Source organism: Danio aesculapii, chromosome 18 (assembly GCF_903798145.1).
Source record: "Danio aesculapii chromosome 18, fDanAes4.1, whole genome shotgun sequence".
Taxonomy (NCBI): domain Eukaryota; kingdom Metazoa; phylum Chordata; class Actinopteri; order Cypriniformes; family Danionidae; genus Danio; species Danio aesculapii.
Genome location: NC_079452.1, coordinates 38,997,790 through 39,016,028, shown reverse-complemented (window position 1 = coordinate 39,016,028; position 18,239 = coordinate 38,997,790). Strand labels below are relative to the sequence as shown.

The following is an 18,239-nucleotide window of genomic DNA, read 5'->3' as shown; positions in this document are numbered from 1 at the left end:
ATCTTTGGGAAACTTACCTCAGTCACATACCTACTATGTAGATAGCAGAACAATTTAACATATTGAATAAGTGCACTCTATGGCACCTTTAATATTTTATCAGTGTTAAGATTGTATTCATTTTGAGGAAACCACCATACATTTGTTTCTCAATTATTCTGCGATTGAAAAGAAAATGTATTAAATTATTTATTTAATTATAAGTATAAATTTATTTAATGTATTAAATTAATTATTTATTTATTCATTATTTAAATTAATATTGTAAATGTCTTTACCATCACTTTTAATCAGGTAAATGCAAGTATTGATCTCCAAACTCTGCTGTTTCTTTATAGGTCCACCCCCAATGAATGGCATGGATGAGCCATTATCTTCAGCCTCCATTTTTGAGCATGTGGACCGAATGTCACGTCCAGCCGATGGCCCCAAACGCCTCCCTAATAAAATCCAGCTCATCGCCATGCAGCCAATGCCAGCTCTGCCTTTACCCAACGCTACAGCCAATGACAGAGCGGCAGAAAACGCCAAGCTTAACAAAGAGGTACCTTCTGAGAATCTAATCTATTTTCATTTCTCAAGGCATTTCCTTAGGGGCCCTTTTTTGATTTTTATAGCCGCTTTGATTCTAAATTTGATTCACAGCATCAGCAATAATCAATATGTGCTTCTCATTGTCTGTTCTTTCTCCTCCAGATTCAAGTAGCCTTAAGGCACAAGTCTGAGATCGAGCACCATCGTAATAAGATCCGCCTGAGGGCCAAAAGGAAAGGCCATTATGACTTCCCTGCCATGGATGATCTCATCGATGGTCTCGGCGACCCCAAAGAGCAGGACCGAATCTATCAGAAGGCCCAGATGCAGATCGACAAGATACTCGATCCAGATATTCACATGCCCTCGCTGTACACGGAGCCCAGAAAGAGGTAAAGATGTCCTGCTTCCGTTTTGACCCAAAGTTTAGAATTTAAGGAGGTTGTTCTCCCTAAAATGACAATTTACTGTACTCAACTTATATTCACCCTTTATGAGCATATTGTTTCTTTTTAAAAATATATATTTTAAAGAAATCGGTAGCCATTGACTTCCATCCTAAAAAAAAAAAAAAAATTAATAATAATGATAATAATAATAAATATGAAAGTCAAAGGTGGCTCAGTGGTTAGCACTGTCAACTCACAGAAAGAAGGTCGCTGGTTCGAGTCCTGTCTGGGCTAGTTGGCATTTTTGTGTGGAGTTTGCATGTACTCCTCGTGTTAGTGTGGGTTTCCTCGGGGTGCTCTGGTTTCCCCCACAGTCCAAAGACATGCGCTATAGGTGAATTGGATATACTAAATTGGCCTAGTGTATGTGCGTGCGTGCGTGCGTGCGTGCGCGTGTGTGTGTGTGTGTGTGTGTGTGTGTGTGTGTGTGTGTGTGTGTGTGTGTGAATGCGAGAGTATATGGGTGTTTCCCAGTACTGGGTTGTGGCTGGAAGGGCATTTGCTGCAGAAAACATATGCCGAAATAGTTGGCAGTTCATTCCGCTGTGGCGACCCTGATAAATAAGGGACTAAGCCCAAGGAAAATGAATGAATGAATGAAGTCAAAGGCTACTAATTTCCAAGTTTCCTTCAAAAATCTTCTTATGTGTTTAACAGAGGAAAGAAATTCAAACAGGTTTTAGACAAGTGGAGGGTGAGTGAATTATTACAAAATGTTCACTTTTGAGTGAACTATCCATTTAAATTGTGCAAAAAATATTAAATATAATATAAATAATGTTCAAATTAATCACCGTTTCCATCGCATATGTTCAAGAGGACAAAATCTTTATTATGTTACATTACTTCCTAGCAAAACCTGCACAAATTAACAATATTATAAATATTCGGAAGGTGCTATAATCAGGTATATCATTGTTGCCTTTTTTCTATATAATAAATGACACCTACAGTGTGCAGACGTTATATAATTTAGAGAGAAAAAACGCTGCCATGTTGTCTAGTGTTCAGAGTAGGACACCATATGTTTTAAAGCACACTGTTTTAACACTGTTTTAAGTTTATTTTAATGAAAATCTTTGGCTCAGGCATTTCAGAGTGACTTTTTGCTCTCATAAAAAGAAACCAGATATCTGAGCACTATGAAAACATGAGTCAAGAAAGCATCTTATTATACAATCTGACACTCCACTCAAGTAATATCACATCTTGTTTGTTTGTTTGTTTGTTTGTTTATTTATTGCAATGTTGTCTTTTGTTAAAATAATAATCTAATAAAATTGTAGAATTACAGTGTAGTAGGATTTCTTCTGTAAAGCAGGTTCTTAGTGTTTACATTTTTTACGATGTCCACATGAAAGATTATACTATTTTATAGGGATGCACCGATCCCGATACTTGGATCGGATATCGCTTCAATATCGCATATTTTTGCTGGATCGGGTATTGGCCAGCTGATACCGATCCAAATCAGATCTTGCACGTGCGCTATAGTCTGTGTTTATAAGCCAACCAAGCCATGAAGGTAGCCTGTTATAAGGCACTAGAAAGTTGTCACGTAGGCCTACTATATCCAAATGTTCTGAAGCCATTCTATAGTTTAAAGTGACGCACAGATGAGTATTCAAGTGGTTAAATTAATGTTCAGTTCAGCGCTTCCCTCCACTGCGCTTGTCAATCATTCTCCAATCATTCACAATTCAAAATGTGACGCGTTCTTGACAACACGAAAAACTTTCTCCAAGACTATTTGTTCCTGTTAGTTTAAATAATTAGTGGAGTAATGCATTTAGTTTGCATTGAATGGGTTCATTTTAACATGCAACAAGAAGTTCACTGCCTCTAAATCATGTTGTGCTGTGCCTGTTAGATCAGCAGATCGCATTCGCAACACTGGAGTAGAGGGTTGTTACCTGCTCTTCATACACAAAGTAGGCCTACATGAAACTTTAAATGAAAAAAGGCTCAATAATACACTGGACAGATCCTCAACAAACTGATTTCTTTCATTTGTGCTGCTGTTGTGGAAGTGTCCGCAGATACCGGTGGGCTGCGCTCTGTGTCTCAGTGATGCATCAAGCACTTCATTCAAGCACCAGTTGCGTAGACACAATAGGGTTAGGGTTAGATGCAATATTGATTGTCATTAACAGAAAAAAAATATTTTGCCTAATATGGGCTACTCTGAAACTATGAATTTTTCACTGTAATATTATTTTTCTGAACATTTTATTTAACAAACTAATTTGTGTTTTGGCGCTGAAGCATATAAGCGGAGCTTTTTTTTTTACTATCTCCATCTCACTCACGGCGAGATTTGGCGAGGTATTATTGAGTAAAACTGACCTCAGACAGTTTAGTTTAGTCTGCGTCAAACCTGCAGGAAATTATCAGGCTTTGCTTAAAGGCTGATTGTTTTACCAACGATTAGTGTCAATAGTGGTAGTCTATTACAGATTTCAAAGAAAAATCTTAATATTAAAAAAGGAAACAGAAGCTGGACCACAACAAATAACGATGTCATAACGAATGCTCAAATAATTCAGCCTAGTTTAGAGCAAGCAAGCATGTTTTTAGTAAAATTGTGTCGTCTGTCATATACAGTAGGTCTATAAGTCTGTTATTTTTACTCAAGACGATATATTATTTAAATTTAGCACCAGAGCTATAGAAACTGTATCATGCTTAGAAAAAAATGGCATAGTATCAGGATTGGATCTGTATCTGTCTATACTTGGTATGGAAATCGGATCTGTTCCAAAAAAATGGTATCGATGCATCCCTACTGTTTTATCACATATAGTCAAACACTATAGAATACACAAAACATGTCACTCAAATAGTTTTGGATAGGGAATAGTTTAACAGTCAGTATAGCGAATGAAGCCACCCCCTCTTCTAGTACAGGAGCCAATCATCGATCACTATAGACTGACGATTCTCCAGGGAAGGGGCTTGGACTAGACATGTGTTTCTGTAGATTTTGTGTGATTCGAATGTCTAGAAATTAAACTAAAGAGACTGTTCTTATTTAATTTTATTGGTGATTCCTAATAGGAAATTCAATCGTAAGTTTGGAAAGCAATTTTGGAAAATGTGATGTTTTCCTATTCATACAGAATGCCCAAGCATACTGCCTGAGAGGCATTTCAAAAATGGCCGCCAAGTGAAATGACTTAAAAGGGACTTTGGTATAGTATATTTATACAGTATAGTATATTTCTGACTATATTTATTTATTTCAATGTTGCCTTCAGTTAAAATTACACCAACTAGTAGAATAGCAGGATTACAATATAGTAGTAATTCTCCTAAAAAGCAGCTCTTTAGTGTTTTCATTTATTTTTTACGATTTCCACATGAAAGAAGGCAGAGCCACACAGCCACACTATTACATCATCACCACAGACCAATGGTAGTTTGATGATTACCAGCCAGAGCAAACTCTGTCAGCAAACTGTATTGAACATCTGAAACAAACACGTTGGCCTGGTTTTGCTCAAAATGATGTGTCAGCATTTTGTGTTTGATTTCCCTTAATGGTGTATGTTTATGTTTTTTCGTAGCAACAGAGGAAAGCGTTCTCCTAAACAGAGAAGGAAACAGCAGATGAACGGTGAGCTGACAGATGCTGATCGAGACAGGCTCATAACCACGGACAGCGATGGGACATACAGGAAATACCCTGGAGTCAATAACATAGCATATGTGGTCAGTGTCCTGAAGTATTTTATTTTTCTCTCTTTATATTATGCAGTTGCATGTTACTGTGTAATCAAATCCATGCTGTTTCTTTCCTGCTCTCTCCACATGTTTGTAATTTAAGACATTGCTAATCAACTACATGCAGCGATTTAGCAAGTGCTAATTTCCTAGACAGATAATTTCCTAGTTTTTGCACAAAAATAATAATAGTAATAATATAAATTACTGTAAGTTTAATTATATATTATTAGATTTATTTTCTAAAGGTTTACTTGCCCTACCTTCACCGAAAGATTTGTTTCAGAAAGCTTTAATTGATCAAAAAGGACAAATAAAAATGTATGTGTGTTTATTAAAAAGCTTTATATACACAGATGAAGTCAGAATTATTAGCCCTTCTGAATTATTAGCCCCCCTATATTTATTTTTCCCCAATTTCTGTTCAACTGAAAGATTTTTTCAACCCATTTCTAAACATAATACTTGTAATAACTCATTTCTAATAACTGATTTATTTTCTCTTGGCCATGATGACAGTAAATAATATTTGACTAGATATTTTTCAAGATAATATTCAGCTTAAAGTGCTATTTAAAGGCTTAACTAGGTTAATTAGGTTAACTAGGCAAGTTAGGGTAATTAGATTAGGTCATTGTATAATGATGGTTTGTTTTGTAGACTGTCAAAAAAAATGTATAGCTTAAGAGTGTATAATAATAATATTGACCTTAAAATTATTTTTTAAAAATTAAGAACTGCTTTTTAGTTTAGCCGAAAGAAAACAAATAAGAAGAAAAGATTAGAAATACTGTTAACAATTTTTTGCTGCATCAAATATTTGAAAAAGAATAAATATTTCAAAAGAGGGTTAATAATTTTGACTTCAACTGTATATATCAGTGGTTTCTCAACCACTGGGTTGCGGACTGGTACCGGTCAGTGAATCAATTGGTACCGGGCCGCACAAGAAGTCATTTATTATTTCTATTTTATTTATTATCAGAGTCAGAACGATCTTTTATTTTGAAAAGTCTTTTATTTTGAAAAATGTCCGTATTCTCTCACTTTTCGGTCACTTGAGCGGCCAAATTTAACCCACAAGCAGCAAAATGAGTAAGAAACAGACCTCTTTGGAAAGTTCCTTTGCCAAGGGTAAAAGGCCCAGTGAAGGACCCGCAAACTGCCAAGGAATAGATCCGCAACCCATTTGTCAACAAATTAGGTGAAACCACCATGTCTGTAAAGCTCGCAAATGATGGCGGCTTAAGGGGCCATTCACATATTGCATCTTTTCTAGAGTTCGCACAAGTTTGTTATTTCCAATAGAGGTGCACTTGCAAGTGGCATGACGCGCACGCACCTTCCAGACACACTCAGTTGAATGAATGCTACGAGCCACATAACAAGAATTAATCGATCACCTTTATACTTTTTATGGAATATACACATTTCGATAGACTAATTATCTTAGACAAACACGGAACACCCAAACACTGGAGTGCTTTGTCATTTTCTTCATGAATAAAACTTGTATCAGAGTGACAGCAATGTTTTGTCAGCTTGTCATTCTCTGAGAAAACAAATGATGGTCGCCTAGCAACCTTCGAACCATTGAGGCAATCCAACCAGTCCACGGTAAAATTGTCAAGCATTGACTGGTCTGCAGTAATAAAAACGTTGAGGATCACACCACAAAACTACAGTTATGTTTGCTTTATCAAACAGCGAAAAACACTGAAGACTGGAGCAATGCCTTTTGAAAATTCTTGAAATCTATAATATCTATATGCACAATATTCACAGTATTACCAGTTTTTCTATATTAAGGAAGGACACCTTGGTGACTCAAACGATTTTTGTTTAAATATAAAAATTGTATATTTAATAAAATAACGTGTAACTTTTTTTAGATGATTATTATCTGTCATTTGATTTGGTTTTGCAGTCGGACCCAGACCAGTGTCCAGAGCATAATAGCCCATCCCCGACGGATGATGTTTTCCACTGTCCGATTTCTCCTCCTCCGGGTCACCCTCCTCCACCACCCCCTTACCTGCCTCCTCAGCCCTCCATAGAGGAGGCCCGGCAGCAGATGCACTCTCTCCTGGATGATGCCTTCGCCCTCGTGTCTCCTTCATCTCAGGGCAGCACCGCTGGCATCACTCTGCCCGGGGTTGGTATCAACCCTGCACCACCGCCTCCATTGAGCCCACCATCACGGGGACCACGGCCCTGGGGCCCAGGATACCTGCCTTTGAATCCCTACACAGGGGTAAGATTAACCAAAGCGGATTACTGATTTACTTATTAATAATTAGCATTGGTGGAATGTATAAATATTTAAGATTTTTTTTATTTTTGTGTGTGGGTGTGTACTGTATATACAGTGCCCAGCGTAAAAGAGTACACTCCTCACATATCTCTCTTTTAAATTAATATTTTCTATAGGATGTTTATTATTTATATATAACATACATTTACAATAATATATATTTTTAAATATTAACATTAAATTAATTGGTGCCAAAGCCAAAACGAACTAATCTAACAAAAAAGCTTAAGATCAAAGCCCAAAAAATGTGTAAACCCAAACTAATATGTTGGGGGGAAAATATTACATAAATTCATAATAATAAATAAAGAAAAACATAAACAAATATACAATTTAGATTAATTTATATTAATAATTTATTTATATTTCATATATATATATATATATATATATATATATATGTATATATATATATATATATATATATATATATATATATATATATATATATATATATATATATATATATATATATATATATATATTTTAGTTATTTTATTTTATTTTATTTTATTATTATTTTTTTTTTTCCCAATAAAATTTCCCATTTGAATTTAAATGTATTTTCTTTCTTTTCCTAAAGATGTTTGGTGACTAAACTTTTATTTTAATGGAAATAACTTTTTAATAAAACCTGTTTTGCTTAAATGCGTAAAAATATATTGGTTATACTGAGAAATTGATAAAAATATACTTTTTTAAAAGGGGGTGAACTTATTTATGTTGAGCATAGTTTATATAACAAATATATTGGCTTATATTTTTAACTTGTGATAGTTGGAAGCCAATAAAATGTATATTAACTATTATATATATATAAATATATAAAAATATTAACAAGGAAAAAGACAGACAAACAGACAGACAGAATGATAGGTGGATGGATGGATGGATGGATAGATAGATAGATGAATAGAACTATAAAAAATAATTTCTAAAACAAAGTAGGTGGAGCTACAGAGCCACACCCACTTATTGCATGATCATATTTAAACTAATATTTGAAAGGTTTTTCGTTTCTAGAAAGTGTTGGTTGGGAAAACTGTTTTAAAACTGTTCAAATGAACACCAACAACCTTGCTTTTGGCTTGCTTTTATCCAAAACGATATCATCGCAGTTCTTTCTTCGCATTTACTTGAAGAATCTTGGGCTTTTATCTTCCCTCGTTGCTTAGAAATTTCAGATTGTATGCACTTTCTAAACTAAATCTGATCTTAAATCATCCTGCTATAAAGTTATGAATGCCTCTTCAAATTGTGTGGTTTATTAAGAAGAGAGGTGCTATTACTTTTCTGAGCGATTGGACATATGATTTTCCGGTCTTTTGAGAACACATCCTGTCTGAGAAACCACTAGATGATGCTTATTCATGTGTTTAAAAAGCACATGATGAATTATTGTTTTTCTTTCTACAGTCCAATATTTGTATGATTTCCCCTTGTCTAAAGCTGTGGTTGTGCTAGACTTCACGCTCCATTCACTGCCGTTCAGACCAGAGACGCAAGCATATGAGAAGCAGTTTAGTATCCACAGTTTGTTGAACGCTGATTTCTAAATGTAAAATGATACTAATGAGTAAATATTTTTCATAATATTTTAATACTTTTTGTTAAAATATTTTTGTGTTACTTAAAGATTGAATAACAGCAACAATCTGAAAAAAATTGCCTGCACAAATAAATATACAAAGTGCTAGTATTTTAAAGCATGTGTACTTGATGGTGGTTTAATGGAGTCAGTTATTGACTGATTTCATTATGAATGCGTATATTACAGCGATTTAAGCAAATCGCAACCAAGGAACACATACTCTGTTTTCCACAGATTGAAAATAAACTACTAAAAAATTGAAGCCTTGTCTGTCCACACAGACCTTAATATGAAACACTTTACTTAGGAAGGCCAAATACAGCAATACAGTGCAATATATACATACAGCAACAACGCCATTCAAGATGGAGCAGGGAATGTGGCACTGCCAAGAATCATCAACCTGTTTTAAGCTCAACAACTGCCCATGTTTTGTGTATTTCTTGCAGAGATATGCTGAATTAGGTCTGCCTCCTTCCAGTGTGCAAGGTTTACTACATAGGTGGGTATTTTTTTTCTATGGCCAGTGCTGTGCCTATTTCTTACAGAGCAGTTTGGCTGACGTTAAGTTAACAAGACATTCATATAAAGCTTCTGAAAAATAAAACATGCATAACTATTGCAGCTTGCTATTGTGTAAAATATGACTTAGCATACTGCTAACATATTAACTTGTTTTAACACTGCTGTTTAGAATGATTTAACCACCTTACTTGTCACTGGATGTTACATTTTTAATAAAAAATAAATAGTTTAAACATGAAATTTGGCTTATTTACAAACAATATATCACTTTTTATTAATTGTGAACTCAAGAAGTTAAGTGATTGTTGTCAAAAGGTGTTTACATTGCTAGCATATCAGTTGATATATCAGCCATATCAATATATTGGTCAAGCACTAGTACAAATTTCGTCCTCTAATGATATTTTGTGGGATGTTTTGCAAAGTAACAGTGCTTCCAATCACTTTGCATGAGTGTATCCTTTATTGTTGTTGTTCCTTTTTGACACATTTTTCAATCATTTTAATTTTGCGTATTTCTTATACTTATTGTGTTTCGTTTCTTTTATTATTCTTTATGTAAATCACTTTATATTATCATTGTGTGTAGAATGTGATGTATAAATAAACTTGCCTTGATTGTTGTGAGATTGGTGAAGTCTTGTTTTTTGGTGGGGTGCAGTGTTGGTCTCTGATGTTTTTGTGTCTCTACAGACAGGGATTGGGGTCCAGCTACATGCCTTCAGGAGAATCCCTGCCTGCTGATCATCTACCGCCAGAGTCACTTTACCCAGGTCGAGGGACACACACTGATGAGCTGCCCTCCTCTGCCAGACCACGACCAGTAGGGGGCACTACAGGTACGAGAAATTGAAATGCTTATTGGAAAAATCCTGGATTGTTATTGGAGTTATTATAAGATTATTGAACTTTTATGACTTTAAAAAGGTTTTTACATTTTAGTCAGTGTTGTTGAAGTTACCGTTAGGTATGTGACGAAAACCTGTTTCAAGAGATACCACGGTTTGGAAAACTCATGGCTTTAAAATCGCAAAATTATTCCAACGTTTCTATAGAGGAATTACCAACCTACGTCACACAAGTCCCCGGTTGCAAAAAAAGGCCGATTGCAATAGCAAACATGTCGTGTTGTGCGGTAGGATGCTAAATTCAAACTTTTTAGTAATCATGGAACGTTATTTCTTGCACATGACCACACAGAACAAAATTGTTGGCATCCAAAGACTTGTAGGCCTTTAACTTCTCTTTTTGTAAAATCACTTGTAGTTTCAATGAGATTGTTGTATATTTCGGGCTGGATGCTTGGCCAGGTGCTATCACAAATGGACCTGTCAGACGAACGCCGCTCAATTTAATGTTAATTTTGCTGAATAACTGTGCTTATCACTGGGTAACAAGCTGTTATAATACACTAAATCATTATGTAAATAATATATATAATATGTAATCAATATAACTTATTTCAAAGACAACAACAAACTCTGTACTGCATTGGATGTCATTCCCTCGCTGTAAATGCTAGCGCTCCTGTTTTTTTTTATGCAACCTCGCTGCACACGCATCCTGAATGTTTACAAACCGGTAATTCGTCTATATGTACGATTTTTTTTACCTGTTTTTGTTTGTTTGTTTTATTTTTTAGGATAACAATATCTCCAGCAGAAAGATATCCAAAGATGCCTCTTTCAAGTTGTAAAGAAAACTGTGTTTTTGAAACTAATAAAGAGAGCAGAAGACAATGATTTATTTAAATTATTTAGCCAGACATGTTTACTGTCTCAAAATAGAATTGTGTTCAAAATTTATTGTGTTCAAAGGGGAAAGTTTTAGTTTTTTTTCCCAGACATTTATAAAGAACTTACTTTAGGGCAGTAATCACGATACTGTGATACCGTGAAACCGTGAAACCGTGTTATTATTATCCAAGGTTATCATACCATCAGAATCTCATACCAGCCCATGCCTAGTTACCGTTTATGGTTATTTGACTACTAAAGGGTTAGAGTGGTAGAGTGATGGATGCATAGATAAGCACGATGCACTATGTAAAACATGCATGTGTGTTTACAGGTGCACAGCTGCATCATCTAAGTCACGTTGGTCTAACAGGTCGTGTAAATGACAGCCGACAGCTCAGTGGGTCAAACTGGAGCCCGTATCCTGAGGACGACAACAAACTCGCTAACAACAGGGAGCCTGTAAGTCTGAAATACTCTCCAAAGTACATTTTAAATGGACACACTCACAAATATACATATATATGATATTCTTTGCACATTTTTCATTATTTTTAGACTTTATTATTCACAAGCTAAGCTCAGACTTTTTATACAGAATGTTTATTGAATTTAATTTGATATACAGTAGTCAACATTTGAAGTGGATCAAACCTTTCATCAAAGTTGTCCTAAAACTATCGAAAAACTATTTTAATCCACTTCAACTGCTTACTACTTTACGTACGTATGTATGTATGTATGTATGTATGTATGTATGTACAGTGTATGTATGTATGTATGTATGTATGTATGTATGTATGTATGTACAGGGCTCGAAATTGCGGCCGTTTTTGTCACATATGCGCCCAAAACTTTATCTATGCGACCTCAAAATATATTTGGGAGCATTTGTGCGAGTGCATAAAATTGTTGCGTGCGACCCGTTTTCACTGCATGCGTGGATTTAGGACAGAATGCATCATGTCAACTTGCTGCAGTGATCAAAGCCTGCAATGCTTGCCCCTCTAGAACTGAACGCGAATGGATTGGTTAAAATTTAGATTAGATTAGATTAGATTCAATTTATTGTCATCACACATGTACAAGTACAAGGCAACGAAATGCAGGTATCAGCTGTCTGTCACTCAGTCAATGCCTTCAGCCTTCAGATGACAGCAAAGAGCATAGAATGATTCTAAGCTCTTTGATGACAGGGAGAGCTACAAACGCGAAAATGTAAAGTGCTGAAGATGTGAATGAAAACAACACAAACAGATTTTGTTTGAGAAACCACCTAAAGCTACAAATAATGGCACATCTGATTACTGATCATGTGGTGAATGTTAATACACCATCTACACTTTTCGAAGAGTGGATAAAAGACTTCCATTGGCTTTAAGTCAGCTATGAAAATAACTGTAGCATTCACTGTAAAGTCTGGGGGACGGAATTTTCAGGTAACTGTTTGCTTGATAATATCAAGCCCTGTATATACATATTATTATTTTTATTATTATTATTATTATAAATCTTGTTTTTTTTTTTTTATTAGCCAGGAAATTGAAAAAAGCATCTCATGAAAAAGCTTTTTTTGTGAGAATGAAAATAATGAAAGGAAACAAAAATAACCTAACATGGCATTTATTAGTAATAAAAAGTAGCAAAAACACCCAACTGTGTTCATCTTTATTTGTTTTAATTTATTTTTTACTCTGAAATCATTTTTCGTTTGTGTGTCTTTCTGATTCTGAAATCTTTATGAAGATTATAAGCTGCAGTCGGGAGGCTACAAATATTTCTCTTCTATAGCTATTCTCACTTATTACTTCTTCAATAAGAGGCTCTGTCAAACTCTCCAAACCTTATCAAATCTTCTTTCCCTCATTTCTTCCCTCCTTCCTTCTTTCTCTCCTTCATTTCTTTGTTCAGGATTTTGGCTCTCTTGACTACACCTCCATCTCTGTATTCCAGACTTCCAGAAATGGCCTGAAGGAGCCATCTGCTGCTCCAGCCCACCTGGACTCTCTGGGCCTGGGCTACCCTCCCTCCACTCCCCTCGAGGAGCCCTCACCTCCAAACCACTCGTCCGCCTCGCTCATCAAAGCCATCCGAGAGGAACTGATGCGCCTCTCCCAGAAACAGGCCGCAGTTCCCAGTTACCACAGCTGAGACTGGCCGAAACTGCACTACACTGCACTGTGCTTCCCATGGAAGTGGCGTTTTCGGGAGGACAAAGACTGTCATGTAGCGTCTGCTGCCGCCTGGTGGCAGAAAACATTAGGACAGGAAGAGTAGACATTTCTCCTTAATTTCCATCTTCCTCTTCGGTTCCCCAAGTCTTGTCCCGAGACTGAAGCATAATGTTTTTTTTACCTTCTTTATAGATTGGAGGCAGACCAGGATGTTGAAGCCAAAATCTGGCCACGACACAAGCGTTTATGCCAAGTTCAGACTACACAGTATTGAATTGTTTGATGTAGGTTGATTCACAAATGATAATGGACACAAGAATCAATTGTTTTATCACAGAATGACTACATTTACACTGGTGTCTTTTGATTTTAACAGCATTTTAAAATGAAATAATCTTTAACAGTAATGGATTTTCCATTATTTTTATAGATGCTTTTAGCTTCTAACATGGAAAACAAAGTATGAAACTGCAGCATATATACAAATACAAAATAAAACACAAATTCTAATGGTATTACTATTAAATCATGCTAAGAGTAAAAAAATCACATTGAAGTTGGCAGAAAATCCTTTAAATATTGAATGAATTAAACAGAAAAATATGAAGTAACTGTAATTATAGAAAAATTTTATTATTATTCATTATAAACATAATAGGTCTAGTATGCATGTTAGCTGAATGAATTTAATGCTATACAATGTCTCATGTGTAACAATTGGAACTATTTTCACAATATTTTGGCAACCAAATGTGCCATTTCAAATAATTTTATGGGAAAAAGGCCTCGTACTTCACTCTCGTTCCAGTATTCACATAAAAAGTCATCATTTGGCAGCACAGACTGTACAATCAATCATTTCAATTTGATTAAGTTAGCAATAGCTACGTTTCCATTCACCTGTTTTATGAGCATTTTGGATCTGCGCATAAAAAGGCGGTTGATGGACACGCCAAGATGCGGATACATTTTGAAAATGCTCAAAAAAAAAAAACCATATGCACATAACTGAGCAGGATAAACTTTTTATTTGATAAAAAATTATGCACATAAGCTGCCATGGAAACACTTTTAGCGAACAAATTCCGCTATGCGCATTAAAAAAGGTCAAGGGATTTTGTTACAAGAGATCATGTAATGATAAAAATGGGTGTGAATGGATAAACCAGCAGGCTGAGCACACTGTAAAACATCTGAACTGTTGTTTTGGTCATTCTAAAACGCCTTAAACATCACAGTATTAGTGTTATTATATTATTAATGACCTCCAGAATAATCAAGAGTGTCTGTGCTCCGCGTCTGACACCTTCAAACGCCACCGCACGTTCACTGCATGTCAGGACTGCCTTCTGAGGCACAAGTCATTTATTAAATGAAGAAAAGATTCGCGCAGCTTCTCCACCCACAGCAAATTCCGTTTTTACTGTTGATATTTGGCACCAGATAATCAGGAAGTGACGATTTTGTTCGCTTTGACTCGTTGGATGGAAACGGTGCTTTATTCGCACGTCTTTTATGTGATAAACCAGTTTTGTTAATTCTCAATTTTGGATGAAAACACAGCTAATAATAGGATATCATGCGCAATCACAGATTTTAACATTAACTTAAAATAAAACTTTTTTTTTCAAGCAAGCCGTAAGTCTCAAGACTAAATTTAACATGGTAAAGTTTCCTTTTTGTGCATGCGTTTTTACAGTAGAACCAAAACATTGTGGCATTTTAAGATAATTAAATACAAAACCCACATGATTTTTTTTTACTCAAAACGTCTCGCAAAAACAAAGCAAAACTCAGAGCTCAACGAATCAAGGTAGGAGATGCAGTAATCCAGAACAGCCAATCAGGGAGTGAATATGGGAAGCCACGCCTTTTAAAGTCATCTACATCGAAAAACATAACTTCTTCAGAAGTATTTTCAGAAGTCTCAATTTTTGAGTGTCTAAAATTACAGAACTAGTTTGTATTCCAGGCATAAGCCTAAGAAAAATTTTAAATGAAAATACACTAGTGTAAGCATACCAATACTGTGGTATAGTTGCTGACAAGTGATGCCACATCTAGGCTGCATCACAAAATAAAAAACAGAAAGGCTAGCATTGGTTTGATTGTGCTTTGGTAGCCATTACTGCAAGAGATGATTGTTTGCCAAGAATCACAATCTGATTCAGAAACCAAAATAATGTGTAGTCTGAGCCTGGCATTAGTCTTCTTTTAGAGGTTTGCGTGTGTTTTTCATATTGTGTTGTTTATTTGCTGTGTCACTGCCTTCACCGTTGAATCATTGGTCACACTTTACAATAAGGTTCTATTAGTTCACGCATTCACTAACATGAACTAAGAATGAACAATACTGATGAATAAAGGGACTACAAACCTATATATTATTTAGTCACTAGATGGCGCCAAACAGTCTAATACAGCAGCATAACAGACATGCATATAAATATGAACGTGTTCACTCATGGTCAGGATGATCTGAAGTACCCATATGCATCTGTGTTATTAGTTTCAGCGGTTGTTTTCTCTAAATAAAACACCTTGAATTGTCATGACTGACCAATCAGAATCAAGTATTCCAGACAGTCGTTTTATAACATTAGCTAATGCACTGTGAGTTAACAATAAATATTTTTTCCCCATTAACTAATGTTAACAAAGATGAAGAAATACTGTTATGAATCATTCACCATTGGTTTATTTTAGTAAGTATATTAAAATGAACTAGTGGACCCTTATTGTAAAGTGTTACCAAATCACTTTATACCTTGCACTGGTTCTTGTATAGATTCTGAGAAATTGAACTGCTTTTGATACCTTGAATTGATCTACAGAAAGATTGCTTCTTTTTAATTATTTTTTTTTTGCCTGTGGTTATGCGATGCTGATCCTTTTATTTTCATTGAACGGCCATTAAGCACACATTGCCTTCATGATACAAGTATTGAACCCTACTTCTGGGTCCGGTAATAGCATTTGAAGTAGAGATGTTTTTCATCTTCATATGCCTTTATTGTGTTTGGCATCTACAGGAGTGCTGGACATACAGCTTCAGTTTTATCCAGTCCGTTATATTTGGAGGAAACTGTGTTGACATGAATGACACAGGATTACTATGATTTGACAGGTTGTAAATGCATGCAAATACATTTACAGTAATGCACTTACAATAGTGATTCTCAAACAGTTATTAAGTGAGTGGTGGACTGATTTTAAAAATACAAAAATATTAATTATATTAAATTAAGAATCGCTTCACATTAAAAAATTCTAAAATATGAAATCAATTTGAATCAAATTATGCCTGATTTTGTTCACGTTCATTAAAATATCAGTCTCACTTCAGTGAAATGCATTACCAAAGTGATTTGATCAAAAATAAAGTACAACGGTCAAATACTCCAATTTTATATATTTTTTCAATTTAAAAATGTTTTAAAATGCTGTTTATTCCGTGAGGATGAATCTGAATCATTATGTAAGTCTTCAGTGTTACAAATACCTTCAAAAAACATCAAATGTTTATATTTTATGTTCAAAAAATATTTCTGAATCTCAATGTTGATTTTACAGTGCATCCGGAAAGTATTCACAGCGCTTCACATTTTCCACATTTTTTATGTAACTGCCTTAATTTAAAATGGATTAAATTCATTTTTTCCTTGAAATTCTACACACAATACCCCATAATGACAATGTGAAAAAAGATTTTTTTGAAATTGTTGCAAATTTCTTAAAAATAAAAAAGCTGAAAAAGCACATGTACATAATTATTCACAGCCTTTGCTCAATACTTTGTTGATGCACCTTTGCCAGCAATTACAGCCTCAAATCTTTTTGAATATGATGCCACAAGCGTGGCACAGCTGTCTTGGGGAGTTTTTGCCCATTTCTCTTTGCAGTACCTCCCAAGCTCTATCATGTTGGATGGGAAGCAATGGTGTACAGCCATTTTCAGATCTCTCCAGAGATGTTCAATAGGATTTAGGTCTGGGCTCTGGCTGGGCCACTCAAGGACATTCACTGAGTTGTTGTGAAACAACTCCATTGATATTTTGGCGGTGTGCTTTGGGTCATTGTCCTGCTGGAAGATGAACCGTTGCCCCAGTCTGAGGTCAAGAGCACTCTGAAGCAGGCTTTCATTCAGGAAGAGTCCTGGTGGTTCCAAACATCTTCCACTTACGGATGATCGAGGCCACTGTGCTCATTGGAACTTTCAGAGTGGCAGAAATTTTTCTGTAACCTTCCCCAGCCTTGTGCCTCGAGACAATCTTGTCTCGGAGGTTTACAGACAATTCCTTTGTCTCCATGCTTGTTTTGTGCTTTGACATGTTCTGTCAACCCTGGGACTTTATATAGACTGGTGTATGCCTTTTCGAATCATGTCCAATCAACTGAATTTACCACAGATGAACTCCAATTAAGCTACTGAAATATTTTGAGAATGATCAGTGGAAACAGAATGTACCTGAGCTCAATTTAGAGCTTCATGGAAAAGGCTGTGAATACTTATGTACATGTGATTTTTCAGGTTTTTTATTTGTAATAGATTTGCAAAAATTTCAAAAAAAATCTTTTTTTCACATTGTCATTATGGGGTATTGTGTGTAGAATTTCGAGGAAATAAATTAATTTAATCCATTTCGGAATAAGCCTGTAACATAAAAAATGTGGAAAAAGTGAAGCGATGTGAATACTTTCTGAATGCACTGTAGTTATGTGAATCAGTATTTTTAACACTTTTGTGAGTGCATTACTCTTAACACATTTTTACTTAATACAAAATGAGCAATGCACTGAAAACAATATATGATTGGTAGATGCTGAAAAGCTTATTCATTAAACTGTTCATTTGTGTTCATTGTCAAACTGAACAATCTTGAAATTAAAAATGACACCTATAATGTGCTCACTTGAGTACTTTTAGCATTACCACTGTGTAAATGGTATTACAGCTTGACTGATTTAAACTTAAAAGTATTGATGAAGGTGTACCGTATGTCACAGAAACAGTTTCCTACTCCTTTGGCCAGCTGTTGTCTTTGGACGTCAAGTGCTTAACATTTCATAGCACAAATGTTTGTTTTTTTAAGGTTTTTAAGTTGAATATTTGTTCCAGAATGCACTATTGCTCATCAAACTACTGTTGATCAAATGGGTGCAGTATATTCCTCTGTGACTTCACGCTTTTGA

The 18,239-nt window shown here is 35.3% G+C and overlaps 1 protein-coding gene across 1 annotated transcript in view; it reads left to right on the top strand.

Moving 5' to 3' along the window:
• si:ch211-1e14.1 (UPF0606 protein KIAA1549) overlaps positions 1–13,602 on the top strand; it is an 89,843-nt gene extending 76,241 nt beyond the window's left edge. Inside the window, 8 exon segments of the mRNA XM_056478321.1 lie at positions 339–544; positions 697–926; positions 4,550–4,694; positions 6,634–6,960; positions 9,061–9,113; positions 9,830–9,975; positions 11,207–11,334; positions 12,784–13,602. Coding sequence (XP_056334296.1) covers positions 339–544; positions 697–926; positions 4,550–4,694; positions 6,634–6,960; positions 9,061–9,113; positions 9,830–9,975; positions 11,207–11,334; positions 12,784–13,023 — 1,475 coding nt within the window. The 3' untranslated portion in view covers positions 13,024–13,602.
• The last annotated feature ends 4,637 nt before the right edge of the window (positions 13,603–18,239 follow it).